General features: G+C 49.9%; 6 protein-coding genes across 6 annotated transcripts; 3 read left to right on the plus strand and 3 right to left on the minus strand.

The window, feature by feature from the left end:
- Positions 1 to 78: 78 nt before the first annotated feature.
- BDV14DRAFT_17667 (amine oxidase) lies at positions 79 to 2,752 on the plus strand. The gene is made up of 4 exons (XM_073769284.1): positions 79 to 732; positions 783 to 1,362; positions 1,433 to 2,341; positions 2,402 to 2,752. The coding sequence occupies exons 1-4, from the start codon at positions 391 to 393 to the stop codon at positions 2,596 to 2,598; spliced, it is 2,028 nt and encodes a 675-aa protein (XP_073622114.1). The 5' UTR covers positions 79 to 390; the 3' UTR covers positions 2,599 to 2,752.
- A 2-nt stretch (positions 2,753 to 2,754) lies between these two features.
- On the minus strand, positions 2,755 to 5,300 carry BDV14DRAFT_185304 (putative cyclopropane-fatty-acyl-phospholipid synthase). Its single transcript, XM_073770642.1, has 4 exons — positions 4,852 to 5,300; positions 4,250 to 4,736; positions 3,448 to 4,199; positions 2,755 to 3,381 (listed from the first exon to the last, which is right to left on the minus strand). Exons 1-4 carry the CDS (start codon positions 4,954 to 4,956, stop codon positions 3,178 to 3,180), a joined length of 1,548 nt encoding a protein of 515 aa, XP_073622115.1. The 5' UTR covers positions 4,957 to 5,300; the 3' UTR covers positions 2,755 to 3,177.
- Positions 5,301 to 5,386: 86 nt separating this feature from the next.
- Positions 5,387 to 7,152, minus strand: BDV14DRAFT_185308 (uncharacterized protein). Its single transcript, XM_073770643.1, has 3 exons — positions 6,771 to 7,152; positions 6,457 to 6,693; positions 5,387 to 6,404 (listed from the first exon to the last, which is right to left on the minus strand). The coding sequence occupies exons 1-3, from the start codon at positions 7,021 to 7,023 to the stop codon at positions 5,668 to 5,670; spliced, it is 1,227 nt and encodes a 408-aa protein (XP_073622116.1). The 5' UTR covers positions 7,024 to 7,152; the 3' UTR covers positions 5,387 to 5,667.
- Positions 7,153 to 7,643: 491 nt separating this feature from the next.
- On the plus strand, positions 7,644 to 8,176 carry BDV14DRAFT_205971 (tropomyosin; the record flags this gene model as incomplete). The annotated part of the gene is made up of 2 exons (XM_073774821.1): positions 7,644 to 7,945; positions 8,014 to 8,176. 2 exons carry the CDS (start codon positions 7,644 to 7,646, stop codon positions 8,174 to 8,176), a joined length of 465 nt encoding a protein of 154 aa, XP_073622117.1.
- Positions 8,177 to 8,500: 324 nt separating this feature from the next.
- Positions 8,501 to 9,222, minus strand: BDV14DRAFT_194032 (rRNA-processing protein RRP17; the record flags this gene model as incomplete). The annotated part of the gene is made up of 2 exons (XM_073771872.1): positions 8,501 to 8,965; positions 9,028 to 9,222. 2 exons carry the CDS (start codon positions 9,220 to 9,222, stop codon positions 8,501 to 8,503), a joined length of 660 nt encoding a protein of 219 aa, XP_073622118.1.
- A 56-nt stretch (positions 9,223 to 9,278) lies between these two features.
- BDV14DRAFT_185313 (Ac45/VOA1 transmembrane domain-containing protein) lies at positions 9,279 to 10,701 on the plus strand. The gene is made up of 5 exons (XM_073770644.1): positions 9,279 to 9,531; positions 9,582 to 9,880; positions 9,931 to 10,035; positions 10,083 to 10,313; positions 10,375 to 10,701. Exons 1-5 carry the CDS (start codon positions 9,437 to 9,439, stop codon positions 10,512 to 10,514), a joined length of 870 nt encoding a protein of 289 aa, XP_073622119.1. The 5' UTR covers positions 9,279 to 9,436; the 3' UTR covers positions 10,515 to 10,701.
- Positions 10,702 to 14,201: the final 3,500 nt, after the last annotated feature.

The following is a 14,201-nucleotide window of genomic DNA, read 5'->3' on the forward strand; positions in this document are numbered from 1 at the left end:
AGTGATCTCCCCGAGGTGTTCTTGAGAACATAAGCGGCTTAATCTTATCTTGAGGTGTCCTCTATCAACTGGACTTGTCAGGACTATTCAAGAGTCAAGATTGCCTTCCCAGCATTGATGCCGACCCAGTGACCAGAGACCCACCTCTCCAGGGCCCTAGCCGTGACCTTCCCGATGCGGCAGGTCCAGCCGTGGTAGTATCTCCATGCTCCAGCAACAAGATATGCCTTTGCTACTATATAAATTGCTGTTCCGCCTCGCGAAACAGCTCAGTACTCAACATTCAAGCAACCTCCGATACCCTGAAGCTTCTTGAAGGATCCTTTTCCATTCGACTACCTCAACGTAACTGCTTGTGCTATATCTCTTATACTTCACTGTTACATCATCATGTCCTTAGCATCCCAAGGACCGACCCTGACAAAGTCAATTGGCCCTCATCCGTTTGACCCTCTCAGCCCGCAAGAGATTCGGCTGGGTCACCGAATCCTGCAGTCGGTGTTTCCTGGAGTTGAGTTACGAGTTAATCGCATTGACCTTCAAGAACCAATCAAAAAAGATGTCATGCCTTATATTGAAGCAGAGCGACTAGGTCAACCACTGCCTCAGAAGCCAGCCCGTTTAATTTATGCGTACTTCCACCGTCTCGACACTGGAGCATGCTGCAAAGCCGTCCTCAACGCTGATAAGGGCTCTGTTGTATATGCGAAAGAATTGCCACCCGGGATCCAGGTACGTATGACCCTGAATTACCCAGACCTTGTGTTAACCTACGGATCTAGATCCCTATGGATGTCGATGAGATCACTGGCATCGAGGAACTTTGCATGAGGCATCCAGCGGTGTTGGCAGAGATTGAGAAGTTGAAACTCCCACCAGGAGTCACTGTTTGCAATGATCCATGGATGTATGGCACAGATAATGTCAATGAGACACGTCGGCTCTTCCAGTGCTTCATGTACATTGTCGAGGTCGAACATCCCGAGAACAACCACTACTCCATCCCATGCAAATTCTCTCCCGTATTCGATGGCGCCACACAAGAGCTAGTTCGCATGGACTACTTACCTGGTGGCGCTGATAGTCAAACAGTGGAGACGCAACCCTGGAAGCCTGTCAAAACAATTCAATACGCGCCTAATCTCTTGGATGAGCCTCTGCGTACAGATCTAAAGCCCTATATCGTCCAACAACCAGAAGGTGCTTCGTTCTCGGTAGAGGGAAACAAGGTATATTGGCAGAAGTGGCGGCTCCGAGTCGGCTTTAACAACCGAGATGGGTTGGTTCTTTACAACCTTACATACGACAACCGCAATATCCTATACCGGCTTTCTGTTTCAGAGATGACCGTGCCGTATGGTGGTAAGTCTTGCATGAGCTGTAGAGGTTTTGACCACAAGGCAATGAAAGATGATTGACAAACATCATATAGATCCTCGGGCACCATATCACCGAAAGCAGGCGTTTGATGTCGGAGATGTTGGCTTTGGCTTAAATGCGAACCAGCTTACCCTCGGATGTGACTGCCTAGGTCATATCAAATATTTCGACGGCTATCGGTCAGACTCCAAGGGCCAACCGGTCCTTTTGAAGAACATCATCTGTATGCATGAACAAGACAATGGGCTTCAACATAAGCATACCAACTACAGATCAGGAGCAGCCACTGTTGTCCGCAATCGTCAGCTTGTTCTCCAGATGATCTGCACTGTGGCCAACTACGAATACATCTTCGCCTACATCCTAGACCAAGCAGGAAACATCGAACTTGAAATCCGCGCAACAGGCATCCTCTCAACGGTCCCCTTCGACAATGAGAATGGTGAAACAGTTAAATGGGGCACGAATGTCGGCCCAGGCGTCATGGCCCCCTTTCACCAACATATGTTCTCCCTACGCATCGACCCTGCCATCGATGGCTTCAACAACACCATCTACTACCAAGACAGCGTACCGCTCCCAGAAGACGACAACAACCCCTACCTTGTAGGCTACACTACCGAAGAAACCGTCATCGACAAATCCAACACCGCCAACACTGATGTCGCTCGCCACCGCGTGTTCAAGATCCGCAACGACAACGCCATTAACCCTATCACTTACAAACCAGTCGCATACAAGCTCATGGCGGCACCCAGTCAAATGCTCATCCAACCCAAGAAAGCCCTAGGCTACCAGCGAGCCGAATTCGCAACAAAGCCCATCTGGGTGACAAAATACCAAGACGACGAGCTCTACGCCGCGGGCGAGTTTACGAACCAGAGTCGACGCGCACAGGGCGTCGAAACCTGGGTGCAGAGGAAGGATAACACTGAGAATGAAGATGTTGTCCTCTGGCATAGTGAGTCCCTTTAACCCCTCAGAAACGTCGATCAAGCATTAACTCAAATCTCTTTATCAGCCTTCGGTCTAACCCACAACCCGCGCATCGAGGACTTCCCCGTCATGCCAATGGAGCGCATCAGCGTGATGCTAAAACCAGACGGCTTCTTCACCAAGAACCCGGCGCTGGATGTTCCGCAGTCTACGCAGAGTTTCAACAAGTCTACTCTGCATCCGGAGGCATCGTGCTGTGAGTCGATGAAGAGTAAGATCTAGATTTGAGAATAATATCAGGCTGGGTCATCGGGTTCGAAGGGCGATGCCAGTGCATGCTAAATTGATTAGCTTACTATACAGTGGGTGGTCTAGATAACCACCCATGAATCATAAGATACCCCTTGATTACCTACCTATACACATTCCACTCGGCTGGTCGTACGTAGCTTAATTCAGCTGGTCTTGGTACCTCCGACTATGGCGTTTAAGATAACACGTGAGATGCACTCGCTTGCTGAAAGGTAAATATGTATATACGTAGATCTGAATCATCGTACAGTAACAAATATAAACAGTGAAAAGCCCACTTTCAATCCATCACTCCGTGTCCCATGCATTATATCCCACCATAACTATCCATCACTTTTACTGTGGGAACCCCCTCAAACCCTCCTCCCCACCTTTCTCCGTGCCACTTGATCCCGGAGCGGCTCCCCTTCCTGGTCTTTCTTAGCCGGGCTCACTGCTCACTTCGCCCGGACGTTGTACATTGTACTGGGCCCGAGTCACTCGTCTGTAGTGAAAAGATTGCTGAAACCTTCATAGTGATATGGTTTCTATTCTCAGAGAATTTCAGCTCTAAGCCTTAATGTGCGCACTGGGCACAGCGCCATTGCCGACATTAGCAGCCGCGGCCTCCCGTGCGCCAGTAAGACCATATTGGCTGGGAATGCCCTCAACGCGGTGCGTAGAGTTGATGTTCTTGACGAGGGTGATCTGCCAGCAGGTGGCGCCGCCCTGGCGCGAGGTGATGGTTGAGTAGGCAAGGAAGTATTCCCAGATCTATAGCAACAAAAGGAAGGTTGTCAATTTATGGAGATTGCGTTTAAAGGCGGGAGGTCAACTCACCCTGTACCATCTCTTGCCATACTTAGCCTGGACCTTGTCGGCGTTACCGAGCCAGTTTCTGTACCAGCGCCACAGAGTAGCGGAGTAGTGCACGCCAACTGTGTCAATGCCCTTAATTTCGAACCCAGCGGCCTCAAGTCGGTCGATGACGAAGCCAAGCGGTGTGCTCGCGTCCGCGCCGGGGAAGATGTACTTGTTCATGAAGAGACCCCAGATGAGGTCCTCGTACTGCCATGCCTTGCGGAGACCAGCGATCTGGAGGAAGAAAATACCATCGTCGTCAAGCATGTCATAAACCTGGGAGAGGAAAGTAGAGAAGTGGCGGACGCCGACGTGCTCGGCCATTTCGAGGCAGGTGATCTTCTTGTAGCCACCCTCGATGCGGGGGGCGTCGCGGTAGTCAGAGCAGAGGATGCGGCTTTGGGAGTCGTCAATGCCAGAGGTGCTAAGACCCTTGTTACCCCAGGCAGTTTGGTTACGGCCGAGCGTGATTCCGGTGACTTGGGCGCCGTAGTGGACGGACGCATATTTGGCGAGGGTACCCCAACCGCAGCCGAGGTCGAGAACAGTGTCGCCTTGCTTGAGCCCAATCTTCTCGCAGACTACAGCGAGTTTGTTGTCTTGGAGCTGCTCGAGAGTCTCCTCCTTGTTGATGTTGCCGATAATACCGGATGTATAGATCATGCGGGGGCCCAGGAACCAGCCGTAGAAGTCGTCGCCGCGGTCATAGTGGTCACGGACCTGTTCCTCATCTATGAAATCAATTAGAACATATTCAATTACAGAAACCGAGAATGAGTACCCTGAGAACGAGAGTGAACCAACAACTCCGGAATGAATCCAAAAAGGAAGTGCTTAAAGAGACCCATTGTGAAGCGGAAGTTCGCCCAGTCGTGACGGAACTCCAGAGTCTCCAGAGCATCCCCCTTGAAGTCGACCTCCCCGGCGAAATACTTCTCGTAGAAGACCTCCATAGGGATTTTGCTCTTTCCGCGGTATGTAGCACGGTCATGCTCGCTGTGGAATTGCAGGTAGTGCTCAACGGGGCGGCCGGCGTATTTGGCTTTCTCGTTCTTGCGGGGGGAGATAGAAGAGGCGATGGACCAGAAGCCCATAAGAATTGGGACCGTCGTGAAGATTGCGAAGAAGATTGTGGTGTAGAAGCCACCACCGATTTGACGAGCGGTGTACCATGGAATCAGGAGAAGCAGGGAGAAGAGAAGGGTGTTGGAGAAGCTGTCACTGCCAGCAGCGTCCGCTGGTAGAGGAGCATTCTTGATGGCCGGGTACTGATATAGGAGACAGTGTGTCAGCAATTGCAAACAGAAAGTATAGCAAATGACCCTTGTAGAAGCATGCTCCTCGTCTCCCGAAGCTATGGAAGTGAGGGATTGCAGAACTCACCGAGGTAGTCCGCACGCCGCAGTCATCTGCGGGCGTGGTAGCGGAGGCGGCGGGAGTTTCGATGAACTCGAAGTCCTCGGGTGACTCGGGATGTATATTCGTCATGGCGGAAAAGACGAATGACCGAGGGGAGATGAAGGGTGCGAAAGGGGGAATGTCAATGGGAGGAATTGACACGGGGAAAGTGTGGGAGGAGTCGGTGCCCAGCTGTTCTGGTCGTCTGGATACAGAAATTACGTGTGGGCTCAGATCATCCGGAGATCTTCGCTCTCACAAACTTCTGGCGGCGACGGGCTTGAAACTAAGTTTATTTGGACATGCGACAGCTTGAAGCTTTGACCTACTTGTACTATTGAATTATAAAACTCAAGATTCAAACCTCTGACCAAAGTTACTGACGTTGTTTATCCGTACGGTACCCGAGTTGTGGGGATGTGGGTTCAATGTTGTGTATCCAATGATTCCAAGCGTATAGTCCAAGGCCTGCGTAGCGGTGAAATCCTTACGCGCCTACTTGGAGGAACAAATCTCGTGACTGGTTCAATACCATGGCTCCATTGACAACATGTGCTAAATCATAGAAAAAAGATACCCATCCCTCCTGTAACCATGCCGAAAATAACTAGATGCGATAAACGCCCCCTTCATGATAATAATTTCAAACATTCATTGACCCAAACCGTTCAAATTCCACGCCGGCTTCCACACTAAAAGATGTGAATGAAAGCATGATAAGGAGCTGAGAAGATTGCGATAAGAATTTGATAGCATTCCAAGCTTGATCAACCGCTTGACTGACTAACAGCCGCCCCCAGCTTACAAAGTCAACTGGAAATTCTGCGTTTCCTCATCTTCCTCATACGCGGGGATGACTGCTTCTGGCAGCTGGTTATTCTCCGTTTCGGAAGAAGGCCGAGAGAATGTCTCCGGTGATAGAGCCGGTTTGGTGGCTGGTTGTTTGTTAGGAGTTTGAGGCCTGCCGTTCAGTCGCGACGACATTTCCCGCCCTTTAGTATAGCCCATCGTTGTCCGCGAATCCGCAACAGAAGCAGTGTGTCGCATGGCCGAGGGGTTGGTGGGTTCTCTGGGCTTCTTGGAAGGGAACAGCGCGGAGGCAATTCTGGTCCTCGGTTTTACGATGGGAGCCGGTCTGGTGCGTGAGACAGAGCGCTCATTTCCCGAAAGAGCTTTGGCAGCATCCCGAGCACGAACTGTAGAGACGCCAGTGGATGCTTTCGAGTTCCCTGAAATAACCCTTGTTGTCCGCGTTCGAATACGTCGTTGAGGGATCTCTGCCCCGGAAGGCTTGCCTGACTGGTCATCGTCGCTGGGTTCATTGAAATTGACGCTTTCAATCTGTTTCATAATCATCTCATCCACCATCTTGTCGTAAGTTGCGGAGTCCTTTTGAAATTTGCGCTGCCGCTTCGTAAGGCCATCGCTGCCGACCTCATTGTCGCCGTATACGCTTTCCAAGCCGAGGGCTAAATTTTCAGGTCGGAATTGAGGAAATGAGGTGTCGTAAGTAATATCATCAGGGTGGTCGGGGAGATCTACACCTAGTTAGATATTTGGAACTTGCCGTTCGAACTTCCGAGGTATTACCTTTGGGCTTGGGTGGCATGTATTCGATGTCGGGAACATCATCTTGTACAGGCTGAGCTTGCACCTCTGGCTTTGCTTGTTCCACGAACGGGGCGAACTTTTTGACGCGTTGCGTGGAACCCTTTCTGGTTGTCTTCTCTGGCTTTAGAGTTCCAAGCGGAGCTGCCGGAGTTTGTAGACCTCTCGCTTTGGCGTTGGTCGTCTTCATTCCCAAGGGAGCACGTTGACGAGTGTGCCCTACATTGCAAGTTAGCACTTCTTCAAAAGATGTAGTAGCCTGGGGCTTCTGCAAGATGCTGCTCCGTTTTACATACCCATGGGAGTAACGAACGCATCCTTTGCAGAAGGGTTGGCATTCTCGTTTTGCTTTCCTCCAGTCTTCAAGGTCTTCTTTCCAAAAGCCAACGGATCATTCTCATCCTTCAACGGGACCTTGAACGGTGTTTTCGGAGCTCGATTTCCAGGAGTTTTCGGCTGTAGTTGTCTGGTACTTTGATTCAATGGTTTCGACGCGGCCACGGTTTGGTGCGCGTGCACAAGGTTTTCTTGGTCGCGGAGGGCCAGCATTGTGGCGGATTTGAGATAATACTGATCATGCAATGTCGAAAGTTCGGCTTGTAAGGCGATAATGCGCGTCGACGAGTCGGATGGTGATAGTGAGGTTCTAGATGCAGAGTACCTCCAAGTGTTTTCTTTTTGGCCGCGGTTGCCCGTGGAGACAGACGGTCGATCCGCGGGAAGGGTCGCCCAGAGCGGAAAAGCGTGTTGTGGCCTCAGGGCTCAGGCAGCTGCTGACCGCCGACTGGTCACTGCGCTATTATTATCAAGTGGCCTTCTCCTGAAAGTCAACTCTCCCCACTGATCATACTCTCAACCTTTGCATCCGGTTTATCGCTGAGCGAAAGCCTTCTATCAAATTTCAACACCTCCGTCTACCTTTCTTTCATACATATATAACCGCCACTACCGCTTCACCATGGACAGAATCAAGGAGGTTTGTTTTCCCCTCTCCCTGCCTTCGGCGGGGTAGCTCGAAAGCTAGTCTTGGAGGTTGAACCCTGCACATGCACCACCACCACTTTATTTCTCCCTTGCGTTACCTTGTCGAGTCTGGTCCAAATCGGACATCCCGCTTATCGTGACCGATATGCAGTAGGTTATGGAGACTAACTGGGGTTACATAGAAAATGAGCGCCCTCCGCGTTGAGGCTGACGAAGCCCACGAGAAGAACGAGGAGCTCAAGGCCAAGGTCAAGGCTTTGGAGCAGGAGAACCTGGCTAAGGAGCAGGAAATCACATCCCTTACCCACCGCAACCAACTCCTCGAGGCTGAGGTGGAGAAGCTGGAGTCCTCCGCGAAGGAGGCCAAGGACGCCGCCAGCGCGAGTGCCCAGCACGACACCCAGAACGAAGCCCTCCAGAGGCGTGTGCAGCTCCTCGAGGAGGAGGCTGAGGAGGCTGACAGAAATCTGCGCGAGACAAATGAGAAGTATGTTTCACCCAAGACCCGGCTCCTACTTTTCTGAGCGGTGTGGACTAACCGCCCTTTCTCCACAGGCTTCGCCAAACCGACGTTAAGGCTGGTCACTACGAACGCAAGGTGCAGGCTCTCGAATCATCCCGTGACGAGTGGGAGGGCAAATACGAGGAGATGGCGAAGAAGCACGAGGAGCTGCAGAAGGAACTGCACGAACTCGAGGTCTCTCTGAACAGTGTTTAAGAGCCAGGTCGAGCATAAGGATGGGATGGAAGGGGTGTATTCAACCGTTTTTTCCAGTTGTTTCGTTGTTACCTTCGCTGCACAGCCCGCCATTTTAATATATCGTTGGCCCGCAGAGGCAGATCTCATAACATTCTTTGCCCGTCTTGTTTCCGCTCTTTCTACTTCTCATCTTGCTTTAGAGTCGACCTCATAGCTTGTTAATCATAGTCGAACCAAATTGTATGAACATTTTCAAACACTATTGCGGAGATAGTATGCGATGGGTATCTTCTCGACGGGCGAAGCAAGTATAATAATGCCGTAGAATCATGTGCCAGCACCTCACCGTTCTCGACGAGCCTGGGCCTTTCTGTGATTCGACCTCCGCTCCTTCATTCTTGTGACCTTTCGTTCTTCTTTGCTCTCGTACCGGAACTTCTTCTTTTTCTTCTTCTGAGTATCTTCTTTCTTGGCTTTGGGCTTTTTCGTCGGCTTGGCCTTCTCGGAGGGCTCAGGCAGTTCTTTTGGTCGTTCGTCCGAGCTATCATCATCTGATTCCATAAAGTTCTGCTTTGACGGGTCCATTTCCTCCACAGTCACCGTGGTGTATTTGTCCTCGTCGATGTATTCCGCCTCATAGTCCACCGCCGGGGGCTCAGCAATGCCCTCCCACTCATCTTCCTCCTCAGCATCGCTTGAAGAATCCTCGGCCTCGTCTCCACTTTCTTCCATCTGCTTAAGTCGCTTCAATTGCTTTTTGTGTTCGGCGAGGGCATGCTCAAACTCTGCATTTCGCTCTTCTCGCATCTATATATTTCAATCAACAATCAGCGCCAACGTTGTAAAAGATTAAGATCAGAAAGACTCACCTTTCTTCGGTCCGCTCTCTTCTGCTCTCGCGCCTTTTCTTCTGCAACTTCCTGCGCATGTTTGATGCGCTGTTGTTTTCTCTTGCGGAATCCTGTCAAGAATTGATGGCGGGCAGTATCGTCAAAACTGATTTCTTCAACTCGGTTGTTCAGCTTTCGCTTTTTTGAGTGTGCTCCTTTTATTTGAGGACCCATTGTCACAAGGCTTCTTGAAAGTTGAATTATATAGAGCACAAAAATCAAGAGGATGTGCTTGTGAATCTTGTTCCTGTACGAAGAAAAAAAAAGTGGATGGCCGTTGCGGCGGCCGGAGCTGACCGCCCGGCAAGCTTCTCCAATCCACCAAGCTGCCTCCAACATCATCCTCCCGCGGCCATCAACTCGTTGCTCAACGAGATCACATACAACTATGCGTTCGACCATTCTCTCGTTGCTGGCTCTGGGAGCCGCAACTGCAAATGCTTTCCGCGATACCTCTCCCTTTTTCCTTGCGTCAACGTCAGAGTAAGTTAGCTGTGATACCGAAACACGAACCTGAGCTCACCAGTCTCTAGAATCCTCGGCACCCCAGCACAACTGAGATCCGCTACCACCCTGCTCGACGACCTTTCTACGACACTGAAGACTTGCCCATCTGAATACTATGTTATTGCATCGCAACCAGGCGTGCACAGCACCGACTTCGCTTCGAGCAAGGCCGCACCCCGCTTAGGGGCGAAGATGACGGGCAAGGACAAGGCGATCCAGTCTACGATGGCTGTCAACGAGGTTGCTGGTGTCCTGGAGACAAAGCAGATCCAGAAGATCCTAGAGTCCGAGTGTGGCGCTGAGACCACGGTCATTGACGCTTCAAGTTTGTGGTTCCGGCCATTGGTTTCATGTTCATCGTTAACGTTAGCTTAGCTGGATCATATTCGACAGACCTCGGCAAGGCTCCCCGGGTTATCGTTGTCGAGTTCCCTTCGATTGCCCCCGGAACCGAGCGCGAACAGCAGCTTTCCAACCATGGTATGTATCATGGTATAGATTCAGGGAACCTACTGATAGCCATTTAGACGGACTCCTTTCGGACATCGTGACCCGTCTTCCTTCAGACAAATACACCATCCTCTATACTACCACTCCCAGGGAATGGGAAACATCCGACTCGCCTACTTACAAGTCGCCCAACGACCCCTACCAAGAACCCATTCACCAAGACCTAAAGCGGGACTTCTCCTCGCACTCTCGCCGTGACGGATCAACGAACAGCTCACTCTTCGACGAGTACCAGTACTTCACACCAGGTACGCTTATCTCTTCCCTTCGGCTCATTTAGGCCGCTTGGCAGTCTATAACATTATATAGGTATCTTCATGGGTCTTATCGCAGGTTTCGTCTTCCTCCTCATCCTGTACGTTGGTCTTAGCGCCTTGATGAGCCTGCAGGTCTCCTACGCTGCCTTTGAGAAAGACACCTCCTCGGCCGCGCAGAAGAAGGCGCAGTAGTTGAATAATGTGAACAGCGTGGAAGATGATTTTTGGCATGCATGTTTATCGATTTGAACGTTTATCATAAATCCATAGGCTTTAATGTTCGTGGTTCGTGTGTATTATATGGTTAGGTAGCGACATCTATACTTTGAGCTGCTGGCAAAGCCCATTCTCGACCAATAGAGAGCGGACATTCTTGTCGACTTAGTACCTGTTCTAGACTGAGATCGCGTCGCTTCGATACTCCAAATATAGCTATAGTGTCGGAGCATACTGCCGTCCGGCACCGCCTGCCCCTAGGGGTCGACCTCGCTTAGTCATCCATTAGCACCTTAGATAGCTGGCCGTACCGGCCACCCAATAGGAGATCAATCCATCGCTTCCCACAGGTTATGACCCCTCTATGCTTAGGGAATTCGACTTCTTGTTGGATATAGATATACAGAATCGATTCCCGAAGCCCTGAGCAACTTGCTATACCAATTTTCAGCACCCCAAACCCATACAAGGGGGGGTAACAACAATATCGTGCATTACCCCTGGATGGACCACGATAAAGGCATCTTTCGCTAGAATGCCACCAAAAACCTCACGAGGCACTAAACCAAACGAAGTACAATTTCAAATGACGACAAGAAATCGTACATACGAACCGGAGACCCCCGTATCTACCGACGAACAGACATCGACCGAATCGGCTGACGACGACCGATCGGACGAAACAACCACCATGGAGGAAATATCTCCAAGACTCCTTCAACAACTGCGAGAAGAGATAAGGCAAGAAATGCATGAAAGGGAACAAGAGCAATCCCCTACACAGCAAATACGCCAAGAAATCAATCAAGATACATCCTATAATCAAGATGCAGAGCTTCGACAGCTAGATCTTATCAATCGCGAGCAGGATCGTATCCAGAGACTTGCCGACTTGAAGTTTAAAGCACGGAAGCCAGTTATTCTTAACGGCCGAAGTAACTATACCACATGGCGCAATTCTATTCTCATGGACGCCTACTTGATTAAAGCCAAGGATATGCTTGATCAAACCCAGCCACCATATGGCTATAATGAAATTGATACTGCCAAATGGCAAGCAAGAAACGAAATCCTCCATACTAGGATTCTATCAACAATTGCACCCGATATTCAAGAAACAATTAGCTGGGCGGATTCTACACTAGCGGCAGAGCTGTGGGCTAGGCTCACATCAACATATGGCATTTCAACAGCCGAGGAACGATTAATGAATGTCAAAGCCCTGCTTGATATGAATCACCAAGGCAACTACCCGGCAATGGTACGCGATTTCCAACGAATCGCGGCAAAGCTTGAACAAATGGACCTATCATTTAAAGACCTGATCCATGATATCTTTATCTGTTCCCTAGGTCAATGGCAACAGAACTTTGTTCGTACGAAGCTAGACGAGTTCTATTCATGTGGCCGAGGAGCGATAAAGAACCTCGATATCGCAACTCTTGCAGATCAACTAGTTGCTCGATCCTATTCCACAAGCAACAAATATATTCCCCAAGACCCTCAAGAATTCAAGCTTGAGACAAAACTCCGAATGAGCCCTTCTGAATCCACCAAGGATTTTCCCCGTACGAAACGCGATGGCCCGCGCGACAGCCCGCGCGATAGCCAGCATGACGGTCAAAACAACAAGCCTCCACGTGCAAAGGCTAATTGCCAAGCATGTGGTAGAGGTTTCCATAAGACAGAGGATTGTTGGAAGCTACATCCAGAAAAGGCCCCCAGGCATCCCTGGAGTCCAACACCAGGTGGCAGCAACAAGGACCAATCATCAGGCCAAGAGCTAGTTCTGCGAAACCATCCTCAAGCAAATTCAATTGCAATTATACAACCAAGGAAGGAAGAAGACCCCCAATGGCTTCTTGATACAGCTGCCGACTTTCATGTCTCTAATAGGCGCGAAGCCTTTACCAACTTTAGAGACTACGAGGCAGAAATAGATGATGCTGGTGGTCATACACATCAGATTACTGGGATCGGAACCGTACTAGTCTATGGTATGGAGGTTCCCGATGTACAATACTCGTCTACAATAAAGACGAACCTGCTATCCTTCTGCCAGTTGGATAAGCAAAGCTTTAACTTATCCCTACTTGGTAATGTCACAGAGAAACGCTTCCTTATTACATCACCTACAGGAGTTTCCCTAGACGCCTACCCAGGGGAGAAAACAGATCGATATCAGATCAAACCAATTGCATGTACGACAAGGTCAATTAGACATGCAGAAAAGAAGACAGAACATGGCCCTGCTTTACCTACAGCAACCATGCAGGAATGGCACCAACGCCTATCCCATATTCATTTTCGAGCTATAATAAGGCTTGAGCAACAAAAGCTCTTGAAGATTAAGGGCAATAGGACCCTTGTATTCTGCGATATCTGCAGACAAGCAAAGCAGAAAAGGCGGAGCTCCAAGGACCCTGCTCCACGTGCTACAAAGATCCTAGCACGAATCCATATTGATATTGCAGGCGGCGGCGCAACACTAGATTGCAAGGATGAAGAAGTCCCGCCAGGTATCAAGAATATCCGCTATTTCATGTTGATCACCGATGATGCCACTCGATACCGGTGGATCTACACCCTTCGCACAAGGGATGAAGCTATTCCTACCCTTCAAGGATGGCTTGAACACATTAAGAATCAAGGATTTAATCCACCTGCTTTCGTACGAAGTGATCGCGAATTCATTACTGAATCGGTTAAACGAATCTGCCAAACATATGGTCTGGTATGGGAACCAACCACTGCCGATTCTCCATGGCAAGATGGCGTCAGCGAGCGTGGAATTCAAACAGTTCTACAGCGTACGCGCGCCAACCTATTCGATTCAGAGTTACCCAGATGGCTATGGCCACAGGCGCTTCAAACAGCCGTCAACCATATGAATCAAACGCCTACGAGAACACCACTGTACAATGACCGACGGCCTATGGCACCAATAAGCGATCCCAATGTTCAACCGTGTACGCATGTGACTCCATATTCAGCTTGGACGAATGGCGATGCAGATATCGAGCACCTAATCAAGTTTGGATCACCTGCTTGGATGCACCTTCATGGAGCTTCAAAGTCTGCAGGCAAGCCTACTGGCAAGCTTGATCCCCGTTCCAAGAAAGTTCATGTTGTTGGATATCGAGGCTCCCATATCTATATCATTTGGGACCCCGAGACCAACCAGCTCCGCGAAACTAGCGATATTTCAATTAATGAGGAATTCAGCCCTCTACAAAGCAAGCCGTACGAGGCTACAACACCCGAGCCAGACAAGGCTACTACAGACAAGCCACACGAGGCTGTCACACCAAGCAAGGACCTGCCTATAGAGGATGTAGCCGATATCACCTCTAGAGACGAGTTCTACCAACCTGCCAAAGGATTCGCTATCCTAAAGTCTACCAAATCACATCTACCTGAGCCGAAATCGTACAAGGAAGCCATATCAGGCCCCGAATCAGCTCAATGGCTTAAGGCAATGCTAGAGGAGATTAATACTCTAAAGAAGAAACACTGTTGGGACTTGATTCGCAAGTCTGACATGCCTGCTGGCACCCGCCCTATACCAGGCCGATGGGTATTTAAAAAGAAGCTTAACCCAGACGATTCTATCCGGTACAAGGCGCGATGGGTGATCAGAGGAAACCTTCTTGATAAATCAGC

The sequence above is a fragment of the Aspergillus stella-maris genome, assembly GCF_047715825.1.
Source record: "Aspergillus stella-maris strain CBS 113639 unplaced genomic scaffold BDV14scaffold_112, whole genome shotgun sequence".
In the NCBI taxonomy this organism is placed as follows: domain Eukaryota; kingdom Fungi; phylum Ascomycota; class Eurotiomycetes; order Eurotiales; family Aspergillaceae; genus Aspergillus; species Aspergillus stella-maris.

Coding starts and splice junctions, on each gene's coding strand:
- BDV14DRAFT_17667 (XM_073769284.1), top strand. CDS start 391: ATGTCCTTAGCATCCCAAGGACCGACCCTGACAAAGTCAATTGGCCCT. Junction 1,363..1,432: donor GATGACCGTGCCGTATGGTG/GTAAGTCTTGCA, acceptor AACATCATATAG/ATCCTCGGGCACCATATCAC. Junction 2,342..2,401: donor AGATGTTGTCCTCTGGCATA/GTGAGTCCCTTT, acceptor TCTCTTTATCAG/CCTTCGGTCTAACCCACAAC.
- BDV14DRAFT_185304 (XM_073770642.1), bottom strand. CDS start 4,956: ATGACGAATATACATCCCGAGTCACCCGAGGACTTCGAGTTCATCGAA. Junction 4,737..4,851: donor GCGGCGTGCGGACTACCTCG/GTGAGTTCTGCA, acceptor CTCCTATATCAG/TACCCGGCCATCAAGAATGC. Junction 3,382..3,447: donor ATGGCAAGAGATGGTACAGG/GTGAGTTGACCT, acceptor TTGTTGCTATAG/ATCTGGGAATACTTCCTTGC.
- BDV14DRAFT_185308 (XM_073770643.1), bottom strand. CDS start 7,023: ATGCTGGCCCTCCGCGACCAAGAAAACCTTGTGCACGCGCACCAAACC. Junction 6,694..6,770: donor TGCGTTCGTTACTCCCATGG/GTATGTAAAACG, acceptor CTTGCAATGTAG/GGCACACTCGTCAACGTGCT. Junction 6,405..6,456: donor CATGCCACCCAAGCCCAAAG/GTAATACCTCGG, acceptor AACTAGGTGTAG/ATCTCCCCGACCACCCTGAT.
- BDV14DRAFT_185313 (XM_073770644.1), top strand. CDS start 9,437: ATGCGTTCGACCATTCTCTCGTTGCTGGCTCTGGGAGCCGCAACTGCA. Junction 9,881..9,930: donor CACGGTCATTGACGCTTCAA/GTTTGTGGTTCC, acceptor ACGTTAGCTTAG/CTGGATCATATTCGACAGAC. Junction 10,036..10,082: donor ACAGCAGCTTTCCAACCATG/GTATGTATCATG, acceptor ATAGCCATTTAG/ACGGACTCCTTTCGGACATC.